The sequence below is a fragment of the Callorhinus ursinus genome, unplaced genomic scaffold, assembly GCF_003265705.2.
Source record: "Callorhinus ursinus isolate GAN/ISIS: 27379988/994484 unplaced genomic scaffold, GSC_fseal_2.0 scaffold55, whole genome shotgun sequence".
Lineage (NCBI taxonomy): Eukaryota > Metazoa > Chordata > Mammalia > Carnivora > Otariidae > Callorhinus > Callorhinus ursinus.
In genome coordinates, this window is record NW_027397117.1 from 6,987,275 (window position 1) to 7,010,278 (window position 23,004).

The 23,004-nt window shown below is 50.8% G+C and overlaps 1 protein-coding gene across 1 annotated transcript in view; it reads left to right on the forward strand.

Moving 5' to 3' along the window:
• Positions 1–1,435: 1,435 nt before the first annotated feature.
• GALNT17 (polypeptide N-acetylgalactosaminyltransferase 17) overlaps positions 1,436–23,004 on the forward strand; it is a 453,103-nt gene continuing 431,534 nt past the window's right edge. Inside the window, exon 1 of the mRNA XM_025864642.2 lies at positions 1,436–2,472. Coding sequence (XP_025720427.1) covers positions 2,235–2,472 — 238 coding nt within the window. The 5' untranslated portion in view covers positions 1,436–2,234. The remainder of the gene's footprint in view (positions 2,473–23,004) is intronic.

The window sequence follows — 23,004 nt, forward strand, 5'->3', positions numbered from 1 at the left end:
GAAACTGATTTTTGCAGAAGTTTCCACTGATTGTGCTAGCTTCCATCTGGGTCCTCGGTGAGATATTGTGGGGACCCTGACTGCCCCGGCACCTGTCATGTCACAGCTACCCATTAACTCAGGTTTCTAGGCCCTTGGCTCCTTTCCTGCCCAACAGGTGTGGCTAGAAATGGTCCCTTGGGGCTTTTTATATGTGGCTTTTTCATTTAACTCTTTTGTATTCACTTTTTGTAGGCGATATAAGGAAAAAAAAAAAACCAGGAAGATTCGATTGAACCCAGGCACCGAGTTCCAAGGGAATAAAAAATTTAAAAATTGTTTTTTTTCATGCACTTTTCTGTTAAAAAACGAGTTAAAATAATAAATAAGCAAGAAAAGCCAAAACCCCCAAAACCCAATAGTAAAAAGAAAAACTTCAGTGAGATCGAAACGGTGAGGTGGAAACCACCAGATTCATTGGCCTTTATGGCCCGATCTTTATTAGTTGGCAGTCTGGGTTCATTTTTAGGCCCAAGGAATTAAGTGGATCAAGAAGGGTCTTTGAATTCCAGCCTTTCAAGCGCCTGGCTTTGGAAAGAGGAACAGCTCGCAGAAATCCAGTAGCCAGAATATGCTTCTTATGATAAAATGTGGGTGGGCACAAACACTGTGACTTGGACGGTTAGAATTTTCACACGGAGACAGCCCCCCCGCCCCCGCCCCAGCCCACTAACGCGCGGCCTGGCTCTCAAAGTAACAGAATCCGAGTCTCCAGGCCAGATTTTCCCTCTAGCCATTCCCGGCCACGCAAAGCGGAGCTGCGAGCACACAGAAAGGGATGTCTTCATCGCCTCCCAGGATGGAACAAACCCGCCAGCTCGGGGAGTGCTGAGAACCAGAGGGTTCCTCCGACGCCGGCAGCAGCCAACATGACTTGACTGCCCCCATCCCGCGCGGTCCCTACTCTCCAGGCTCCCCCACCCTTTCCGGGTGCGCGCGCACGAGCAGGCGAGCCAGGAGCTGTGCGCCTGGCAGTCTGCGGGCGGCGGCGGCCGCCCGGCTCGCGGGGAGAGCGGTGGCCAGGGGCGGCGGCGGAGGAGCTGGCGCCGCAGCCGGTCCCCTCGGGCCGCGCCCCGCCCTCCGCCGCCACCTGCGCGTCCCCTCCGGGGCTCTCCAAGCCGGGGCCAGGGCCGTGTGGGCTCTCGGTGCCGCAGCGGCAGTATCGCGGCGTCCGCCAATTAGGAGACTCGGCGTTTGGCTCCGTGGCGCGCGGGACGAGCGGCGCTGCCCGTTCTGGCGAGCGAGGGGGCGCCGCCGCGCTCCCCGCGACGTTTTAGGAGGGGTAGAGAACTGCTGTGACTTTTGAGGTCCGACTCCTCCTTCCGGCCAGCCTCGCGACGCGCCAGCTCGGGGCGAGGCCATTGTGACCGGCAGGCCCCGAAGGCTCACTGCGTGGGGCTGGGGCTTGGAACGTGTCCGGGCGCCCGCGGCGCTGTGCGCGCTGGTGAGTTTGGTGGCGGGGTGGGGTGTCCCCGGCGCGAGGGGCGGAGAGGACGTCGCGCTCTGCCCCTTGGCCCGCCCCCTAGTGCTGCCCCCACTTTGAGAGTAATTGAGACTTGAGCGTGACTGCGGAGTCGCAAGGATGCGGGCGCCGGGCGCGGGCTTTCCCTCTGCCGGGCGTGAATGAGCGGGTCGGTGAGCGGAACAAAGGCGCCCGCCCCGGGGAGTGGGTCCTGGGCTGAAGACCGCGGGCCGCGCGCCGCGACGGCCGCCTGCGGACGAGGGTGGTGGCCGTGCGGCCCGAGGCGCGGCGCGCTCCCCCGCGGGCGGGCGGCAAACCCTGAGCCCGGCACCTGCGCGCCGCTCCCGCCGCGGCGCCGGGGCAGCTCCGCTCCCGGCGACGCCGAGGTCCAGCGGCGAGCCACTTGCTGGTGCCGCGGAGAGACTCACGGCCCCCGGCCCTTCGCCGAGAAGCGGAGGCGCCCGGAAAGGGCCGCGCGCCGTGCACTGAGCAGGCGTCTCCGGGAGCACTTCTGCACACCGAGGGCTTCCATGTGAGCGATTTCGCTCTCCCCCTGACCGCCCCGTCCTCCCAGCCGTCCCGCTGCCGGAGCATCCGCGCTGCGGGGTCAGGAGCCTCTGGGCTCCCCGCCGGCCGTCCGGAGTGTGAGGCTCACACGGCCCCCGGCTGCCCCGCGCCTCGCCGGAGCCCGAGGGGGCGCGGGTCCGGGGCGAGGGCCGGCCGGGCGTGTTTGATGGCTTCACTGAGAAGAGTCAAAGTGCTGCTGGTGTTGAACTTGATCGCGGTGGCCGGCTTCGTGCTGTTCCTGGCCAAGTGCCGGCCCATCTCTGTGCGCAGCGGGGACGCCTTCCACGAGATTCGGCCGCGCGCCGAGGCGGCCAACCTTAGCGCGCACAGCGCCAGCCCCATCCAGGATGCGGTCCTGAAGCGCCTCTCGCTGCTCGAGGACATCGTCTATCGGCAACTGAATGGTAAGGACACCCGCCGGCGCCCACGGGGCTCTGAGCGGGCGGGCCGGGCCCCGGTAAACCCCTGGGGCCCTGCGCGCGGTGCCTGGGGAGTGGGGGGAGCCGGTACCTCCTGGCTCCCGCGGGCTTCCTCTTACCCTTTCTAACCTGTCTTGGTCAGGAGGCCGGGGCTGCTGGTAAGAATTACCTGCTTCTTCTGTGCCCCAGCTGTAAGTTTGCTTTTACTGCGGAAACATGTCAGCCCAGCTGGCTCCCCGTTCCCTCCTGGCGACTCGAGCCCGAGTGCAGAAAACTAACTAGTCGCGCGGCCAAATGGAACTGGAGGCTCAGGCCGGCCGACTTGGAGGAAATAGCTCGTGCAGCTTAGCGTTTGGTGGGGTCAGACAGGGAGGGACACTGGCGGGCTTAACTGTCTGCAAAGTCAAGGCCTCAGGTCTGGAGCTCATGCGCTTCGGTAATAAGTTGGATGACTATGTCATCTCCCCGGGAGGTGGGCTGCGCAGCTAATAATGAGGACTCCTCCCTTCCTGCTGCCTCCGTGGAAGCTGCTATTAAAAACACACCCGGTTTCTCGCCGGAGAGCTGCCTGAGGGCGATTGTTACAGTTCCTGGTGGGTTGGGGAAGCAGCGTTTCAGAGTGCAGCAAAGCGAGGCGTGCCGTCCAATTAATGGCAATTGTCAGAATCTGTCCCATGTAAAACGTTCTCCTCAGTGCTTCTGGAGAAGGGGGGACTTTTGATGTGCCCTGGTCACGTCTGGCCCAGGGACTGATGGGTCATTGGACACTTGCTGTCCCCAAGGTCAGAGTGCAAATCACCCGAGTACAAGGAGTATTGGGGGTCCATAGGGCTGGCATCCAAGGCAGATCCAAGGCTGCCACCTCCCTTCCTGAGCTTCTAACTCGTGTTCTCATGATAATTCCAGAACTACAAGTAAGCATAAAGATAATGATAACAATAGTAATAATTGGTATAATTTTTGCTCCCCAGTGATCCCTACTGGGTCCTTCTAGGTGGGATGTGGTCAGATCTCTGAGCACCCTCTGAAATATCACCTTGGTCTTCTTGATGTCATGTCACAAGTGTCCAGGGGATGCTTTGAACTTGTATCTGCCCTGGGTATTTGCAATCCCCAGTTTGTTTCCAGACAAATTAGAAGCTTATGGGGTGGGCCTTTGATTCTACTCAGATACCTGCCAAAGACCCACCCATAGGACCCAAAAGAGAGAGTTCAAGGTAGCCCGGGTCTCACTGTAAGGCTCCACATAGGGACACAAGTCGTTTTAGTATTGGTTTCCGTTAGGAAACGAAATATGGTAGAGCCACACTCCCACGTGCTCCAAAGAGGAGTAATTAAAATGTGAATGGTATTTACTAAGTGCGCAGACATGCAGGGACTCATTTAGTCTTTATAGCAACCCCAGGAGATAGGTGCTGATACTGCCTGCTGAGGAGTGGAGCTGAGAATTGAACTTGGATGGTCTGTTCCAGAATTGAGGTTCTTAGCTGCGGCACCAGTCTGCCTCAATCTTTGGCATGTGTCAGAGTCGGATGGAGGGCCTGTTAGGTCATAGGCTTCTGGACCTCAGCCCCAGAGTCTTTGATTCAGTAGATCTGGGGTGGGGACCTGAGACTTTGCGTCCGGGCTAGCTGTGGCCTGCACTGTGGCCCACTGCCTACACCGAGCAAGCAAAGAGGAAAACCCATTCGCCCGTCGGTGCCAGCTGGTTGGGGTAGGGGTGGGAACTTCTGAGAAGCCAAAAGCCTGCTTCACATGGGGGAGGTGGGGAGGTGTTGGGTTTCTTTGCATGTGTGCTCTCCTGTGATGTAAGCAATTCCCTGGGGGATGAGGGACATGTCTGGCACTGGGGGCGGGTTAGGTTGGGCACTGTGGGGTGGGAAGATGGAGCTTTCTTGACTTGCTGCCTCTGAGGTGGAGCTGGTAGGAAGACTGGCTTGAGAGCTTTACCCGGGCCAGCCAGGAATTCTAGCTGCGACTAGGTGGGTGCTATCTTCCTGGCTGCTGAGTGTAATTTGGAGCGATGGGAAGCCCGAAGGAAGAGGTCAGGGAGGAGTCAGGAAATGGAGAGGACACTCCTCTCCACCCCACTTGCTGGTGCGCCATGCCTGTGCTTGCCTTGGGCATTGTGCGTCCCACCTGTTGATGCAGTAGGCCCGCTGGGGCCGCCTGCTGCAGGGTGAGGGTGGCTGAGGGTGGCGAGGGCTCCTGGGGCCTGGGTTCCGGTGTCCACTTGCTCTGCAGCCTGTCTCTATCCCTTGCCTCTGAAGGATAAAGAAACCTTGACCTTGGCGTTCTTTATTCCTCAGGGATTAATGGCAGGCCTGTGAGAGCCTGGCACTGGGCATACCGTAGGAGCAAGGCCACTTGGGTCCAGCCCTCCGGGTACAGAGTGGGAGCTGGCCTGTTGAAGGCTGCTCAGATTTCTCAAACCTTCCTGTGGACTCTTAGCGAGTTCCTGCAGGAGGGACTCCTGGAGAGCTCCACCCCTCCCAGGTCGTGAGCACTATTACCCCCGAGGGGCTGCTCACTCCTGGAACAGGTTTCCTTGGGTGTCCTGAGACGGGGCGGGGGGGCGGGCTGGGCTATGGGGCCCGGGGCCCCAGGCTTCCTTAGAATCAGCCTCTCTGCTAAGATTCTCAGTGCCCACATCCCAAATCCTGCCTTTGGAAAAACAGTTACAGGTTGTTGAAACTGTCATGTTTTTCTAACTATAGGCTGCCAAGGATGCTTTAAAGAGAAAGTGGAGATGCTGATATGGCAGGGAAAGCACATGGAGATGAGTTAGTTTTTTCCCCTCCAGACTCTGTCTGGCACCTGCTTTCCCATTCTTTCGGCAAGGCTCCCACTGCTGACCCCAGATGTAGGGCAGTACGCTCTGCTCCGTGCCCTGGGCCTGGTCTCTCACACTAGCGTTCCACTGATTATGCGTGGCTCCTGCTGTCGGCGTGGGAAGCACCCCTCCCCAAGGGCCCAGCTTCTAGTGGCTTTCTGTTTCCTAGGGAATCTCGGTCAAGCCTGGAGGCTGATGGCCAGGGGCGGCCACAGCCAGCTGCAGCCATCGTCTCCCAGGTTCTCACCTTGCCCAGTGCCTTCTGCCTCCTCCGGCCAGACCCATATGCTCGCAGGAATGCCCAGCCTTTGCCTTTGGATTTTAGCCCCCACCGTTCAGCCCCAGCCTTCGAGAAGTTGTCCGGGTTTGCTGTCCCTGCTCCCTTTATGTATTCCTCCATCCTTGAAAGTTTGGCTCAAGGTCTTTGCCCTGGGGGTGGGGGTGGGGTTGTGCCAGGCCACGTGTCTGAGCTCTTCCTGCTCCGAGGTACTTGAAGCTTTCTTGTCAGCGACTCTTTGCACTCATGGCTTATATTCCTGTGCCTCCGTGGGTTTGCCTTTGAGTCCAGAGCTGGACGGTAGGCTTTTTAAGGGCTTGAACCAGTATTTTGGACTTTTTAATACCACTTCCTTCCTTCAGGCATCATCCACAGCACCTCGTACAGAATGTGGTTGATTAATTGGATGGGCGCTAGTTTTAGGAGGTAAATGATAGACACAGAGGAAGTAGTCTTGACCCTGTCATGGCTGGGTCAGGCTGGGTGCATGTGGTGAGGGGGAGGGAGCTAGAAAGACTGAGCTGGGGAGACTGAGTGTGAGGAAGCCATCTTGTCTCCACCATCTTGTCTGCGCCATCTTGAGGCTGCTCTGGTCCTTCGCTCTCCTGACAGAAGGGCTCCAGATCCTTCAGAGGAACTTGGAAGGGAAGCAGTTGTCCAACATAGGGAATAATGCATTTCAGTATATTTTCTTTGAATGTGTGATTTTTTTTTATAATATGAATATGGTTTTATATTCCTTTTTTTGGTAGGAAAAAATTCATTCATATTTATTGTAGAAAATTTGGAAACTCTCAAAGAGTTACATGAGAGAAAATAATGCTGTGTTAAAATATTTTATGAAACGGCGGCTTGGTGGTTCAGTACGGGCATTAGGAACGACTGACTTAGGGACAGACGGATTTCTTGTTAGAATTCTCATGGAACTCTGCACATGACTTGTGACTTTCTGTCACCTTCTGAGGAAATTATTTGTTTCATTTTAGAGCTGAGAGAAAGGTGAGAAACAGATACTGTGTGACTCAGCCAGGATGACATAGCCGGGGAAGGGCAGCGCCAAGATTTTCTGAAGACTCGGTACTTCCCCCAGGCAGGGTGGGAGAAAGTCAGGGTGAAGACGGTGTTTCTCTGTTCGACCTGCCCCACGCCGGCCCCAGGATCTCTGTGGATGATGCCTGAAGGATGGAAGTGGTGGATTGAGCCCCTGTGCGGCACGTCGGAAGGACGCACATTGCTGCTACAGGAAGCCCAGGGCAGCTCTGTCGTAAGAGGAAATGCAATCGGGGCGCCTGGGTGGCTCAGTCGTTAAGCATCTGCCTTCAGCTCAGGTCATGATCCCAGCGTCCTGGGATCGAGCCCCGCATCGGGGCTCCCTGCTCAGCAGAAAGCCTGTTTCTCCCTCTCCCACTCCCCCTGCTTGTGATCCCTCTCTTGCTATGTCTCTCTCTGTCAAATAAATAAATAAAATCTTAAAAAAAAAGAGGAAGTGCAATCGATTCAGGTTAGCTTCCAAATTTAGATTTCAGAAGGGTATTGAGTAGAAGCAGCATGGCTTGAAGAATTGAAAATCTTTATGGGAACAGAGAGAAGTCAGAATTACCTATCTGAGTCCTGCTCCCAAACCACAGAGGCAGACGGAGCTGGGGTCTGAGCTGCAGAAAACCAACAGGTTCCCAGCAGCGCCTGCACAGCCCACCCAGCCTGCCGCCCAAGGACAGCCGGACAGAGGTGGAGATTTGCTCTCGGAGGCCTCCAGGTGGAGTCAGAAAGAGAGGGATGGCATTTTGAAGGCACGTCTACATGGATGCCGGGGCCGGCCTGGAGCTTTTCGCTTTCTGCTGCCAGGATATAGCCGTGTGCCTGGGACCAGCACTGGCTAGGGGAAGGAGGGCAGGGGGGAGGAGGAGAGGGCAAACGTTTGTATTAAAATCAGTCGCTGCAGTGCACATCAGAAGGAGGCCAGGGCAGTTCGAACCTTCATGGACTGCGTGCAGGTCTCTGTGTCAGGCAGGGGCCCAGGCTCGGTCAGCGGAGCCAGGGTCTGGGTGCTGGAGGGAGGCTCGCTTCCTTTCCCTCTGATGGACCGCCAGCATCTGGTGCAGCCACCCCTCCTGCAGAGAGGCAGCGTGTGGGATGGGCACCCTGCCGGCGGGGTTAGCTGTCACCTGCCCAGCCCAGAGGTGGCAGGGAAGAGGCCACCATGTCATTCTCGAGGAAGAAATCCAACCCCCTGACCTTTGCTGTTGCCAAATCGGGAGTGTCCTTAGTGGACAGGAAGAAGGCTCAGTAATTAGAGCAAGAAGGACCTGCTCTTACCCCTTTGGAGATCCACATCGCAGACAGCAATGACCACGCTCCGCAGTGCGGAGGCAAAGGGAGGAAGGGGCATGGGCACGGTAAGGCGCATGGCAGACAAAGAAAATCTGAGATCAGATAACCTGCAAGTCTCTTCTAAGAATATACAATTGGGGAAAAGAAAGTTTGTTCACTCGGGCATCAGACAGACTGGATTGGATGACTGATTCTGGCACTTACTAGCTCTGTGACCTTGGGCAAAGCACTTCACCTCTCGACTGAGAAATGGGGTTGTTGTAAGGCAGGATGAAATGGGACTCAGAGAGGACGGGCCAAGCCCCGGGGCCCGGCGTGTGGCAGCTGGGAGAAGGCGCAGGTGTCTGGAAGGAAGGGACCCTGCCGGCCTGCCCCCTATCCCATCCCGGACGCTGGGAGCCGTCCTGGCCCATAGCAGGTGCTTAGCAGATATTTCTGGCACGAGTGCACGAGCAGCTAGCCATGCTCTATGGCGGGGTGTGGTCATTGTTGTCTGCGATGTGACTCTCCAAAGGAGTAAGAGGAGGTCCTTTTCCTTCTAACTTGCTTGGACTCTGAATTAACGGAGATCCTTCTCTCTTCCTGTGTTTGTCTGAGGCCGAATTCTGTTTCCTTCTTCCTTCTTTCTCCCTCTCCCTCTCCCACTGGACTTAGAAAGATGATGCCTTTGGATGATGCTTGTGAGACAGAGGAGTAGTAATGAGCCTCTACACGTCGGATCCCGAGACAGAAGCTCATGTGTGTTCTGAGCACGGCCGGCTGTGGGCTGGGGGCCGGGATACGGACAGGGGCAGACATCTGTGGTCTCGTTGGAAAGGTGCGTCGGTGGTTTTAACAGGTGCAGACGTGGCAGGGTTAGTAGCGTGAGTGTGGAAGGGCTGAGGCCTGGACGGGCAGGTGGGAGGTGTGTTGAACTTTAACCCGAGACTCAGAAGTTTTGACATGTGCACCGTAGGACACAGGTGGTCTGACCCCCCCGGGGACCTGATGTGGAAGCGAGTCGCAGACGATGGTCCGCTCCCAGGACTGGGAACCCGCAGGGTGGCTGGCATGGGGAGCCGCAGAGATGGGGCAGAAATATGTGCGGGGAGCTGGCTGGTGAGGTGGGGCTGGTCTGGAGGAGCAGGTGGAGAACTGCTTCAAGTCCCAGGTTTGGACTCAGTTCTGCAGACATGGGGGGCGGGCCCTGGGTGATCAGGGCACCACGGTGACATGAGGGAATTGATGTCAGGTCATGGTTCAGTGTAGGCACAAGCAGGTGGGAAAGTGGGTTAAAATCCAGTGGCGGGTATAGGTGCTGGCATCCCCTGCCCAGCTGTGCCTCTGCTACAAGATGCATCTGACCCTCCGAACTTCAAAGATCCCAGTGCACCTCGCTTTGGAAGCCCATCCTTGGCCATGTCCTGGACCAAGAGTCAGCACCTGGAATGGCTCCCTCTGGAAAATCTGAATCCGCCCTCGGAGCTCTGCCTTGCACACTCCACTTGAGCTTGCTCTCCCAAGCCCTCCCCTGCTGCTTTCAACCTCATCGAGGCCCTCCCAGCCATGCCCTGCTTGCCCCCCAGCCTTCTCTGGCTCCCTGGGGCTCTGTCCTTCCCGATCCAGCCTGGACAGCTGCTCCCATCAGGAATTCTGCTGGCTCCTCCAGGGTCCTCCCCTCTGTGTCCTCTGTTCCATTTACCTGTTGTCTCCCTGATCCTGGGGCAGCTTATTCCCGAGGAAAAGTCCCACCGTGGCAAGAGGTGGCGCCCTTAGGATGCATGCACCCTGTGCAGTCTTAGCTGGGCGCCCAGCTTGTCCAGTACTTACGACAGGTCTCCCTTTCTGTTCCGCAGCCAAAGAGGTTGCCCGGTGGCCTGGGGGCTGGGGGACTCCGTGGGGGGCCACGGTGAGGACGTGGGGTTGAGGCTCCCACTGCCCTTCTGCCCTCAGGTGACACAGAAGCCTGTTCTACCCCAGCTGCCTCTGCAGCAGCCCACCACACGCAGGCTTTGGCCCAGCTGAGACTCCCCAGGGTCTGCCTCCTGAGGCCACCACCGGCATCTGGGTCCTGCCACCCCTTCTGGATTTAGCTGAGGTGCTGTGTTGTAGGGCAGAACCTGCTTCCGCAGTGGCCGCCGAAGCAGAAGATGGAACCTGGACGTCCAGGAGAGCCAACTCTCCATGGCATGGCCTTTGCCTGGGGGGGTGACAGGAGCCACCCCTCAGCAGGAGGGGGGTCTCCCTTCCCTCCCTCCCTCCCTCCCTCCTTCCTTCCCTCCTTTCCTGGTGCCTGCAGCCCTTGAAAAAATGCAGGACTCATTTGGTTGAAAGGCCTTCTTCTGTGTTAGTTATTGCTCCTCGCAGGTCTTTAGACTATTCTGACACAAGGATGACAATTGGCTTAGCCACTGATAGAGAAGTTTTCCCTTTTAATAATGTCCCTGTCATTGCTAACTGCAGAGCCTCAGCCTTGCCATGCATGAGTAATAAACCACTGCCATAATTACAGGCGGCCACATCCAGACACCAACACATGAGCGTGCTGACAGTTAATAGGGAGCAAGGTTCCACAAGAGCCTCCTTCCATCCTAGCCTCAGACACAATGGCTAATTGTGTGATTAGTGTTTACTGAGGGGTGTCTAATGGTTATACATGCCTTTTAGGTGCTGTCCGTCCCTATAGAAAGAGCACTGAACTAACAGGGGACCGGGGTTCTAGTTCTACCCTCTTTCTAGGGACCAAAGTTTATGTGTATAACTGAGAGCTACATGACTTTAGGGTCCTTTAACTCTCAGATTATGAGTAACATCCTTCTCCCCCCTCCCCACCCCACTATTAAAACCTCATGCATTCTCCAACAACCATTCAGAATCCCTTTAATCCCTGAAACCTTCCCTGCCACCTTGTCAGAAATGCTTGTCTCGTCTTCTGGGCTCTTACGGTACTTTGCAGGGTCTGCTTTTAGCCCTTGTTCGTCTCTGCCTTACATTATAACGAATTGTTTACATGGTCAGAGCCAAGAGTTTGCAAGAGAATACATTTTATTAATTTCTAAAAATCCTTCTCTGTGTCATTTGGGAATTAATGCATCAAGTAACTGGTTCTCTCATGATATGCCCAGAAGTAGTGGTAGCTAGCTTTGGTTTGGCATTATGAGGTCATTATGATGACATAATTTTATGACATTATAAATCTCTTGGTCTTCATGGTTACAAGATGGCTGCTGTGGTTCCAATCATTGCATCTTTGTACAAAGAAGGAAGTGGCCACATCTCCTATTCTCTAATCTGGAAAGAAAATCTTTTCCAGAAGTGTCTCTGGCATGATCCACATGTGGTCTGGAAACTGGTCACATGACCAGCCTTGCTTCAAGAGAACAGTTGCTTTCTGGAGAAAGTGAGTATGGCTGAAGCAGAAGACCAAAGAGGGAAAGGCATTTACATTACGAATCCATGAATCCACGGTGTCTGTATCCCCTCCACACCACCAGTGCATTTTCAGTGACTGTTAAAATGAAGCAAGACTCTTTGCTAACTAGAAATCAATTAACTAGAATACTCAAGTCCTGGGGCATTTTGATTAACTGAGATTTGCCTTGAAGACCTCTCACGCATTGAAACTGTAGCCATATTTTGTCAATGGCCATTTTTGTGTCTCTGAAACATTCATTAGGGTTGGTGATGTGTCATAGTTTAACTGGTAGCATTTTTTCCCCATAAAAATGGTACAACTTATAGTCGGAGGCATCTTAGATTTGGTGAAATGCAATATGTGGTATTTGTGCATATCTATGTATACAGTAGTTTACCCTGCACCGTGGTTTTTTTTAAATTTTTTATTGTTATGTTAATCACCATATATTACATCATTTGTTTTGGTGTACTGTTCCATGATTCATTGTTTGTTCATAACACCCAGTGCTCCATGCAGAATGTGCCCTCCTCAATACCCATCACCAGGCTAACCCATCCCCCCACCCTCCTCTCCTCCAGAAACCTCAGTTTGTTTTTCAGAGTCCATCATCTCTCCTGGTTCGTCTCCCCCTCTGACTTACTCCCCTTCATTCTTCCCCTCCTGCTATCTTCTTCTTTTTCTTTTTTCTTAAAATATGTTGCGTTATTTGTTTCAGAAGTACAGATCTGTGATTCAACAGTCTTGCACAATTCACAGCGCTCACCATAGCACATACCCTCCCCGATGTCTATCACCCAGCCACCCCATCCCTCCCACCCCCCACCACTCCAGCAACCCTCAGTTTGTTTCCTGAGATTAAGAATTCCTCATATCAGTGAGGTCATATGATACATGTCTTTCTCTGATGGACTTATTTCACTCAGCATAACACCCTCCAGTTCCATCCACGTCATTGCACATAGCAAGATCTCATTCCTTTTGATGGCTGCATAATATTCCATTGTGTATATATACCACCTCTTCTTTATCCATTCATCTGTAGATGGACATCTTGGCTCTTTCCACAGTTTGGCTATTGTGGACATTGCTGCTATAAACATCGGGGTGCACGTACCCCTTCGGGTCCCTACATTTGTATCTTTGGGGTAAATACCCAGTATGCACTGTGGTTTTATTGAGCACTTAATACATACCAAGGGTTTTGTGCTCCTGAATTCTACATCCGGCCTACGCATACTATTATGCCCATTTTACATATGAGAAAAGCTGAAACTCAGAGAAGCAAGTAAGTTGTCCAGAGACACCCACCTGCTGCCTCTCTGTGTCTCCCTTTGTGAGATTGGTGCTCACCGCCTCCTGGGTGGCCACCCAGTCCTGATCAGCACTGGTGGCTGGCCTGGGGATTGTAGAGGGGCAGGCTTGGGGGTTCGGTGACAGGATGGTGGCAGGGAACCTTACTTCCATCAGGTTCAGCAGTTACTAGTGTGTAAAGTCGCAAAGCTGTTAATTCTAGGGCTCTAAATTATGCTGCGAGAGCTTTAAATCCAGCCCATAATTAGAACAAAATGTGAGAAAAGTGAAACTGATATTAAGTTAATTAAAAGGCTTTGCTGGTATTTGCAAGGAAATTAGCACAACAAGAGTGCTGACAAGTGCACATTGTTAATTTCTTCTTCGTTTGGGCAACTCTCAGCAGGCCTGAGGCAAACTTTGTTCTTGGCTTCTGCCTTGTGCCCCCTCTACAGTCCAGTCTCCAATTTATTGGTGTTCGCAGTGGCTTTAATTGGGCAAGATCAGTGTAATTCTGTGAGGGTCATTTTTTAATGGAAACCAAGCCTTGAGTAGGAGCCACACCATCCAGCTGAGGGTCGGCCCAGAAGGATGTGTGGGGCTTTGGATGTTGTAGAGGCACCTGCTTCTGGGAAGCCGGTGCCACAAGCTGATATCCCAGAAAGTAAGCCCTTTGGCTCCAGCACGCCCTTCTCATTCCTGTTCACCATCCTGACTTGTGCGAGAGACTTGGGGTTGAGTATGTGGTGTAGAACTCTAGTTTGGAGTTCCTAGGAGGCAGGGACAAGTCTTTTTGATGGTACTGTTTGCACCGGATCAGGGTCTCCATGAGGGAGGCTGATATCAGGCAGCCTAGAACCATCCTTGTCTCCAGTCGGGGTGGCAGAGCTAACGCTGATGCTCACCAAAGAATTGCCCTTTCCTCTTGAGCACAGAGCTAATCTTCAGCCTTGCCTGCAGTTAAGTGGGGGCCATGTGACTGAGTTCTGGATAGAAGGTGGGTGGAAGCGATGTTTGTCTCTGTCAGGTTTGGTCCCCAAAATCCCCTCCGTGCTTTCTCTCTTTGCCTGTGTTTTTGGATGGTTGTGTTAAGCCATTGAGATCTTGGAGCTTCTCTGTTATAGTGGCTAGAGTTAATTATCCTGACTAATTCAATTAGGCTAGTCTCCCTGAGTGACAGACCAGCCTTTCTACTCTAGGTCTCAGCCCTTGATTAATATGATCAACAAGTACTGATTGAGCTGAGCAATAAGTAGGTTGGGGTAAGGTGGTGGGATTGAAATATATCTGGTTCTGGACTAGCTTCTCTGTCTGATCTGTTGGCTTTAAGAAAGAGTCTTGTTGCTCAGTGTCCTGGTGTTCTATTTACAGAGTGATGGAGTGATTGTAATCATCCCCTATTTATGCTCCATGTTGGAGCTGAGGGATAAGTATTGAAATATAGCTAAGTTGTTTGCAATTATAAAGAACTAAATAATATATGCATTGTCTTTATTACAGTTTCTGCTGATAGGAGCTGGCATTTTTCAAGATGAGACAAACTGAAAAGGTTAGCTTAAGAATTAGCAATTTAAAAAATCATGATCTTTGCTGCCACTGCATTTTAAATCATGCAAACATTTATGTTTGTGCCAAAGTTTCACAATTTCCTTTAGAGCAATTACTGAAATGCATTTACAAGATAAAAATGGAGTTCAGGGAAGAATATTTAAGAGCTCTTTAATGATGTTACAAACTTTGCTAATTTGCCAAGTTGTTCTAAAACCTACTTCAGTTCTTTTTTTTTTCTGCCTACCCATCTTCCTGCAATTGAACTGATTCCAGAAGGTTTGAAGAAAGGGGCTGCAACTTATATTAAAATACACAAATCTTATGAAATATCTTTTCAAGAGCTTCGTGTCTTCCTTCATTAGCTGAAGGTGAACACTCAGGAAGAGACAAGAACCCTTGGGCTGTGTTTACTTGCACAAAGCAGTTTGGGGAGCAACCAAAAGCCAAACAGTAGTTACTAAGTGGGTGGTTTGAGAAAGTCTTTTATTGCCCCTCAGCGGCTCCTGTACCTAGAGGCTTGGGGAGGAGTAGACGGTGCGAGTGTTCTCTTTGTCCTCTTCACTCCCAGAGGTCAGCCTGGACTTGTGGTCCCTGCAGCCTGGCATCTGAGTGGTGTTGCAGCTTCCTCGTCAGGGCCCTGGGAACCCACATCTGTCCTTCTGCTTCCGCACAAGAAAGGATCTCACGTTCGTGGTGCAGAGTTTTGTTAGAGTGTAAGTTCCTGGTTGCCTCTCAGGGACGGTTCTCTTGAAAGCCTCATCTTCAGCAGAGAAAGTTTGATGCCGCCGAGTTCTGGACAAGAGCCAGCCATGCAACCCTGCCCCCTTGGCTCCCCCCGCTCTTTACTTCCCCAACCAGCTGATCTCCGGGGGGTACCACACAGTGGACTGAGCATGGGCTTTTGAGGCCGATAGATTTGACTATGTAACAAAGCCAAGCCAAACCATGGGTTTTGGGCCATTCAGTGTTGCCGAGCCTCAGTTTACCCATCTGGAAAATAGCAGTTGCTCCTGTAAGTATGGTAAAGACTGGACAAGATGGCGTTTGTGGAATACCTTGAGGAGTGCCTGTAAACAGGAGAATGTTGGGGAAAGATCCTGTGACTACCGTAGCAGTGGTGGGCAGAGCCATTGTGGCTCCCTGGACGAAGACAGTGAGCCCCTCCGGGACTGCTTTTCTCCCCAGCGAAATCTAGATGGGATCGAAAGTGTGTTCAAGTTCTGTAATTTTATGGATCAGATTGGTGATTCAAAAGTGCCTTTCCATGTAAACCGTGGCCAGTCGGCATTGGTTGGATATGCATTTTTTGGCCGCAATAAAAAGTTCAGTCTAAAGGAATGAGAAAGGAGTGACTGCCTTCTAAGGCTAGAATTCAATGGAAGCGATGTTGCAGGACTTCGGAGGCTGGGTCTAAAGGGTGATAGAGTGTCTACCAGGCACTCTCTCTGGGGATGTGCATCTTTGAAGCCTTGAGCCACAAGTCAGAAATCAGGCTGTCCTGAGGCCACTGTGCTAGGAGAGAGAGAGAGGGGTGGGGGGAAGGAACAGGGTAGCGGGGGAAAGAGTCTCAGAGGGTCCAGCTCCCAGCTGCTTTTGTCTTTCAGGGCAGGTGCTAGACATATGCATGAGTGAGCTTCAATCTACCCCACCCACACTACCCTTCCCTGCCGACCCCCCTCCACCTAACCCTCCTACGCATCCACCCCTACCTGTTTCACCCTACCCCACACCACTTTGGCCTTCAAGCCTCCCCAGCAGATGCCAAGTGGAGCGGAGAGTAGCAGTCCCCACCCCCAAACTCTGCCCAAATTGCAGATTCATGAGCAAAATAAATGTAGTTGTTTTAAGCCAGTAACTTTTTGGGTTGGTTTGTTATACAGCAATAAATAACTGGAACACCGGGCCAGCACCCTTGTGTTCAGTAAAGTGTTTTTTTTCCTTCCGACCCACAAGAAGTCGGGGATTCCTGGTGATGATGAAGACGATGGTGCTAACAGGAATACATGTAATAGTAGCTAACATTGCGTGTGCGCTTAAGGTACCCAGCTCTGTGCTGAAGACTTTATATGGATGTAATAGTGGGTCATGAAACTCTTTTCTAAGCCTTGGGTTTATAGGCCGCCGAGAGACTGTGGAGAGCAGACTAATGGTTGCAGAGGGGATCAGGTTGGCCACGAATTTCAGCATCTCGTAGCCGAGTTCCTGATTCAGCCCGGACCGCTAGGCACCACTGCTGTGCTTCGGTGGGAGAGGGGGCCGTGGCGGGCCTGCCCCCTCCCGCGAGGGTGGCCCTTCGCTCACCTTGAGCATCGTGTCCAGACTCATGGACACCCAAGTTCCCACTGTTTCAGGTCTTTGAGGAGGTACAAGAATACGTTCAACAGAGCTTGTTTCTGCAGGAGACAAATGACTTTCTGCTTGCGGGGGGTGGGGGTGGGGGGAGCCTGGAGCGTTCTTCTACAAGGAAGACACACAGTGCAAATCTACAGAACACCTTATGCCCCAGAAGTTGAAATAAATACTGTAAGCTTCATTTTTAAAAAAATTTTTTTATTGTTATGTTAATCACCATACATGACATCATTTGTTCTTGATGTAGTGTTCCGTGTTTCATTGTTTGTGCATAACACCCAGTGCTCCACGCAGAACGTGCCCTCTTTAATACCCATCACCAGGCTAACCCATCCCCCCCTCCTCCCCTCTAGAACCCTCAGTTTGTTTTTCAGAGTCCATCGTCTCTCATGATTCGTCTCCCCCTCCGACTTACTCCCCTTCATTCTTCCCCTCCTGCTATCTTCTTCTTTTTCTTTTTTCTTAACATATGTTGCATTATTTGTTTCAGAAGTACAGATCTGTGATTCAACAGTCTTGCACAATTCACAGCGCTCACCATAGCACATACCCTCCCCAATGTCTATCACCCAGCCACCCCATCCCTCCCACCCCCCACCACTCCAGCAACCCTCAGTTTGTTTCCTGAGATTAAGAATTCCTCATATCAGTGAGGTCATATGATACATGTCTTTCTCTGATTGACTTATTTCACTCAGCATAACACCCTCCAGTTCCATCCACGTCGTTGCAAATGGCAAGATCTCATTCCTTTTGATGGCTGCATAATATTCCATTGTGTATATATACCACGTCTTCTTTATCCATTCCTGTCGATGGGCATCTTGGCTCTTTCCACAGTTTGGCTATTGTGGACATTGCTGCTAAAAACATTGGGGTGCACGTACCCCTTCAGATCCCTATATTTGTATCTTTGGGGTAAATACCCAGTAGTGCAATGGCTGGATCGTATGGTATAAGCTTCATTTCTTCTAGTGAAATAGACTGGGAAGTAGGGGCTTGTGTGGACTGCGGTCTTATAACGAAGAAACAAATCGACGTCTCACTTTTGTCAGGGTGAGAACACTGTATTTCGGTCCCAACTTGGACACACAGTGCCTATGCTTTGTCAATTACTCAAGAGGCCAGAGCTTCATACTGATGAAGAAACTTGGGAAACTTTGGGGAAAAGTACCAGTTCCCAGATCCCTCCACCTGGAGGTTCACATTTTGCAGATACCAGTCTTGGATGGACTTGGCTTTGGAAATCCTTCTTTTTCAAAAGCTCGGTGGGTGATTCTGATGAGCAGCCGGGAGCCAGGGAGGGTGGGGGCCACCTGTGCTTTGAAGTGCTTCCTTCTTTATCTCTGGAGTCAAAAGCTCCCCCGCCCCCCGCCCCCCCTCCCCCCGCCGCCCTTCATACCAGCCTCAGCCGGCTTCTCGGAGGGCAGATAGCACCCCTCGTTTCAATGTCTACATCTCTAAAAACATTGATTCCACAGGGCTTTGGGGAAGCTTGGATGAGTTTATTCACGTGGGATGTTTGATACATTCCTGGCTTCTAGTAGATTTTTTTTTTTTAAACTTCCCAACACAATTAACATTTTTGCCAGGATTTGCCTCTTAATTTCAAGATGCAGAAATGTACCTTCAAAACTGACCTTTTCTTTTTCTCATTGCAAGAACCCTGAACATGAGATTTACCCTCGTGATCAGTGGGTGTTGCTGTGACCCCAGCAGGTGGCCCCCCTTTCGGGGCTCGCGGTGTGCCCCCGTTCTGCCCGCACCATGCCCACATCTCATGCCGTCTGGGTGTCTTTGGTTTGGATAAGCTCGATCTGGGTGAATAGATTTCCTTCTGTTTGCCGGGAGTACAGTTTTACCTTTTTATGTAAAACCTGCTTGTCGTCTGGTGTTTGCTACATCAGTTTACTGTAGAATTGATCTGGTTTTACAAGGTGCTAGCTTCCGTCTTTGTTCTCAGATGCGGTAGCCGCGCATAGCGGCCTCCTGAGGACTCCCGGCTCCCCCATGCCTTTCTGCTCCCTCTTCCTGGTGCGGCCCCACATCCTGCCCAGGACCTGGGAATTGGCTCCAGGATGGTCTCCACCTCCAGGCTCTGCTCCAAGAACGGCCACCAGCGCCGTGGTCCCCAGCCATCCCACGCCCTCCATTCGCTCCGGTTTCGTTCTTCATCCCTGGCAATGCTTCTTACCCCTTAGCACCAAGGTGCCTTTCCTGAAGAAAGCCACCTGTCATCTCCCAGCTCCTGAAAAGTAATGGGGGTCTGTGTGGATGTGATAGTTTAGACTCTAAGACAGCACATTTCTGCGGTGTGCAGAAACCTTCTAGAGTTGATGCATTTCTTTTTCCTAACCTTGTGTGGTTGTCTTGCCCACACCTAATGGCATTCCTTGCCCGCTTGTGGTTTTCTCCCCCCGACCTTGAGTCTTTCTAAAGCGTTTAACTGGGTTTTCACTGAGCCAGTCACCCTCTCTTTTTTCTCACTCATAATGTCATCCATTTATGTAATTCAATAGAATTACATAATTACAGTAACAAGCACAGCTGGTATGAAGAAGTTTGGGAAAAACACAAGGGACTGTTGGCAGGTACACAACTCAACTGAAGAGAGCAGAGGCAGGTGGCCTGCGAAGTCGAGGGGTACCTGCCAGCCTGGCGACCGCGTACCGGGGTCTGTCGGTCTGTCTGCATCTCCTACTTTACGGAGGTGACGGAGGGTGGCAGCCAGGCGGTCTGTGTGGCAGTTAAGAGAGCATCTCTGGGGGCGCCTGGGTGGCTCAGTTGGTTAAGCGGCTGCCTTCGGCTCAGGTCATGATCCTGGAGTCCCGGGATCAAGTCCCGCATCGGGCTCCCCGCTCGGCGGGGAGTCTGCTTCTCCCTCTGACCCTCCCCCTTGTCATGTGTTCTCTCTCTCAAATAAATAAAAAATCTTTAAAAAAAAGAGAACATGTCTGGTATCAACTTAGCACATTCACTGTGATAAGTTGGGAAACAGGGAACAATGGAAATTCAAAAATAAAATTGTTATAGCTCTACAGCCTTAAGATAAGAGCATCTTCTTTCTTCCCTGTAAACACTCTTGCATCTTTAAGATCATGCTTGCATATAAATGTTTGTGTCCTGTGCTTTCTCTTAACATTTTTATATAAATATTTCCCCGTGTTACCAAACACCTCGTCAACATTAATTTTGGTTATATAGTATTTTCATGCAGTGGTTTTATCCTAAGTCTCTATCTCACTTCCCTCTAGGCAGAAATACAGATTGCTGCATCAGGAAAAAATTCAGAGTTTTTCCTTCCTCTGTAGGGAAAAACCCAGTTCTTCCCTCCTGTGTCTCTTCTGTGTGTCTCCTTCATGACTCACAGAGAGCATTTCTGTCATTTCTGACACTTCTGGTCACCAAATGTGGTGTTTCCCCACACCTAGCAATTCTCTGTGCTTCCAGCTGGGGGTCCCATAATTCAACTCAATTCTGATACTGTCTACCTGGGGATAGCGTCCGATGCCCAGGTTAAGGGCTCAATCCCACAAGACTGTCCTCGCCCTAATTCAGATGTCAGTCACAAGCCAGAGTTTCCAAGGACTCCCTCCTCAGGTTCAGTTAATTTTGTAGAGCACCTCATGGAACACAGAAACATTTTACTTACTTTCACGGGGTTGTTATAAAAGGATGTGGTAAAGGATACAGTTGAATATCCAGATGGAAGAGATGTGTAGGACGGACCGTGGGAGCTTCCATGGCCATTCTGGGCATGCCTTTCTCCCAGCCTCTCCATGTTCACCAGCCCAGAAGCTCTCCGGATCCCATGCTTTTGGGATTTTATGGAGGCTTCATCACACAGGCACGATCAATCATTAACTCTATTTTTACCCCTTCTCCTTTCTCAAGAGAACGGGATGTGGGGCTGGAAATTCTAAGCTCCTAGTCATGGCTCCATCTCTCTGGCGACTAGCTCTCATCCAGGAGTCCACCTAGAATCACCTCATCAGAACGAGCCACTCCATCACCCAGGAAAGTCCAAGGGTTTTTGGAGCCTGTGTTGGGAACCAGGCTCAAAGAGGACACACTAGAACAAAAGATGCTCCTATTGCTGTTATCGCTTAGGAAATTACAAGAGTTTGAGGAGCTCTGTACCAGGAGCTGGGACTGGAGACCAAATATATATGTTCTATGATTTCCTTTCAAATTTTGATTATAAATAATAGTGTGATGAACATCCTTATATGTAGAACTTTATATCCAGTATCAGGTAGAAGTAGTGTCCTGTGGAATCAGTAGACCAAAAGGTATGGGCTTTTTAAAGACTTTTGATAAATTTTGCCAAACTGGTTTCCATTAGGTTTGTATGAGTTTGTTTTTCACAATAGTACCCGACAGTCCCTGTACTCCCTTGTCTTCTTTCACAATGAAGAGATGTTACAATTTCTAAAACCTTGCTAATTTGATAAACAATCACACCTTCGTGTTTTAGCTTACATTCTCTTGAATGGTAGTGAGATTGAATATTTTTCCAAATATGATTTATTTGCATTTGCATTTTGCTAAAATTTTAAGCTCTGATTGATCTGTTCAAAACAATTTATCTGTTGATTAATTATTGATTTGCATACATTTTTTAATGTAGTGAAGAGATTATCTTTGTCTTCAGTATTTATTACAAATATGCTTTCCAAACTCATGGCTTACCTTTTAATGTTGGTAATTTTTTTGGACGGGATGTATTGGCTTTACATTTTCCAAGAACGTTGAATTTTACAAAGTGTTCTCTGATTCGGTGTTTAAAAAAATACCCACATGTATTTTTTCTGGCTTTATTTAAAAAATTAAGCTGGATTTTTAGCATGTAACTAAAAATACACATGAGAATTATGCTTGGGAATTATACTTGGGAGTTGAAGTTCTAGCTTGATCTTTTCCACTTATTTTAGTTATTTCAGCCGTGTTGGTTGAATAATGTTGCCTTTCCCAATGACTCATGTTTCTCTTTTGTCGAGCTCTCAATTGTTACATAGAAAAAGATGATGATGTTTCTGAGAGGTCTGTTCTGCTCTGATGTTATATCTATATACTTGAATCAATGCCATGTTGTATTAATTATATGATCATATTAGTCTCCATCATTTGTCTTCTGTTCGTCTTTTTTTCCCCCCCTTTTTGTAAAAAAGGTTTATTTATTTGAGGGAGAGAGAGAGAAAGCGCGTGAGCAGGGGGAGGGGAAGAAGGAGAGGGAGAATCCTCAAGCAGAACCCCCGCCCCCAACCCGGCGCTGTGTGGGGTCCGACGCAGGGCTTGAGCCCAGGACCCTGAGATCAGGACCTGAGCTGAAATCAGGAGTCAGACGCTTAACCGATTGAGCCACCCAGGCACCCCCACATACTGGAATTCGTAATTTTGTTTGTCTTTCACAGACCAGTAACATTTCTGAAGGAAATGTGCGGGGATGATAGATTTTCAGAGATCTCGTTTTGTGTTTTTCCTTTGCTTTTATGTAGATATATGCCTTGGCTAACTACAGAATTTCTTTGTTGAAGTCTTTTCCTTGCAAGCTGTGGCATTATATTCTGACATTTAGTACTTCACTGCCTAAGTTGAGTCCATCTGTCTGGCCATCCATTGATCCATGGATCGAGCCATCCGTTCTTCTGGGACCAGTTATGTAATTTGTGGAGCCCATGGTAAAATGAAGATGTGAGGTACCTTGTTCAACAATCATGAACCATTTCAAGATGGTGACACCTTCTCCTGCTCCCCCTGCTTGTGCTCTCTCTCTTCTGAAATAAATAAATAAAAATCTTAAAAAAAAAAAAAGATGGTGACAGCAGAGCGTTAAACCAAGTGCAAGACCCTCAAAGTTCAGGGCTTCTTTATTTCATGGACGCTTATTGAGCATGTGCTGTGTGTTGCATGCTTTAAGGGAATGAGCCCTCAAGGTACAGTCCACTGGGGGACAGAGGCAACTCAGATGTGGCATTGTTAGTGCTTGATGGAGGTGTGCCCAGGACACTGGGGATGCACAGTAGAGAGGAGAACTCCACCAGACCTAGCTTCCAGAGAAGGTTTCTGGAGGAGATGATACATGTACTGATGTTCTGAGTGATGCCGGGAGAGTTTTGTGCTTAAAGTAGCGACATGCTCCAATTCAGATGTTTTCAAGAGACCACCCTGCTGTGTGGAAATGATGTTGCAGGGGACAGGGTGAAAGCAGGAGGGGAAGCAGTGGGAAGGTCATTGGTGGCAATCCAGGCAAGGGAAGATGGAAATGGTGGCTTAGATCTGTTTGGAATAGTGGAGGCGGTGAGACGTGTGATGTCCCAGGTAGATTTTGCAGATGGCACAGTGTCCGTCTATGGAGGGATACGAGGCCGGGGAGAAAGCAGTTAAGGATGACTCTGTGGTTTTAATCTAACCAATTAGAAGAATGGGGTTGTCATTCACTAAGACGGGCAAAACTTGCGGGAGAGCAGGTGTGGGGGGAGATGA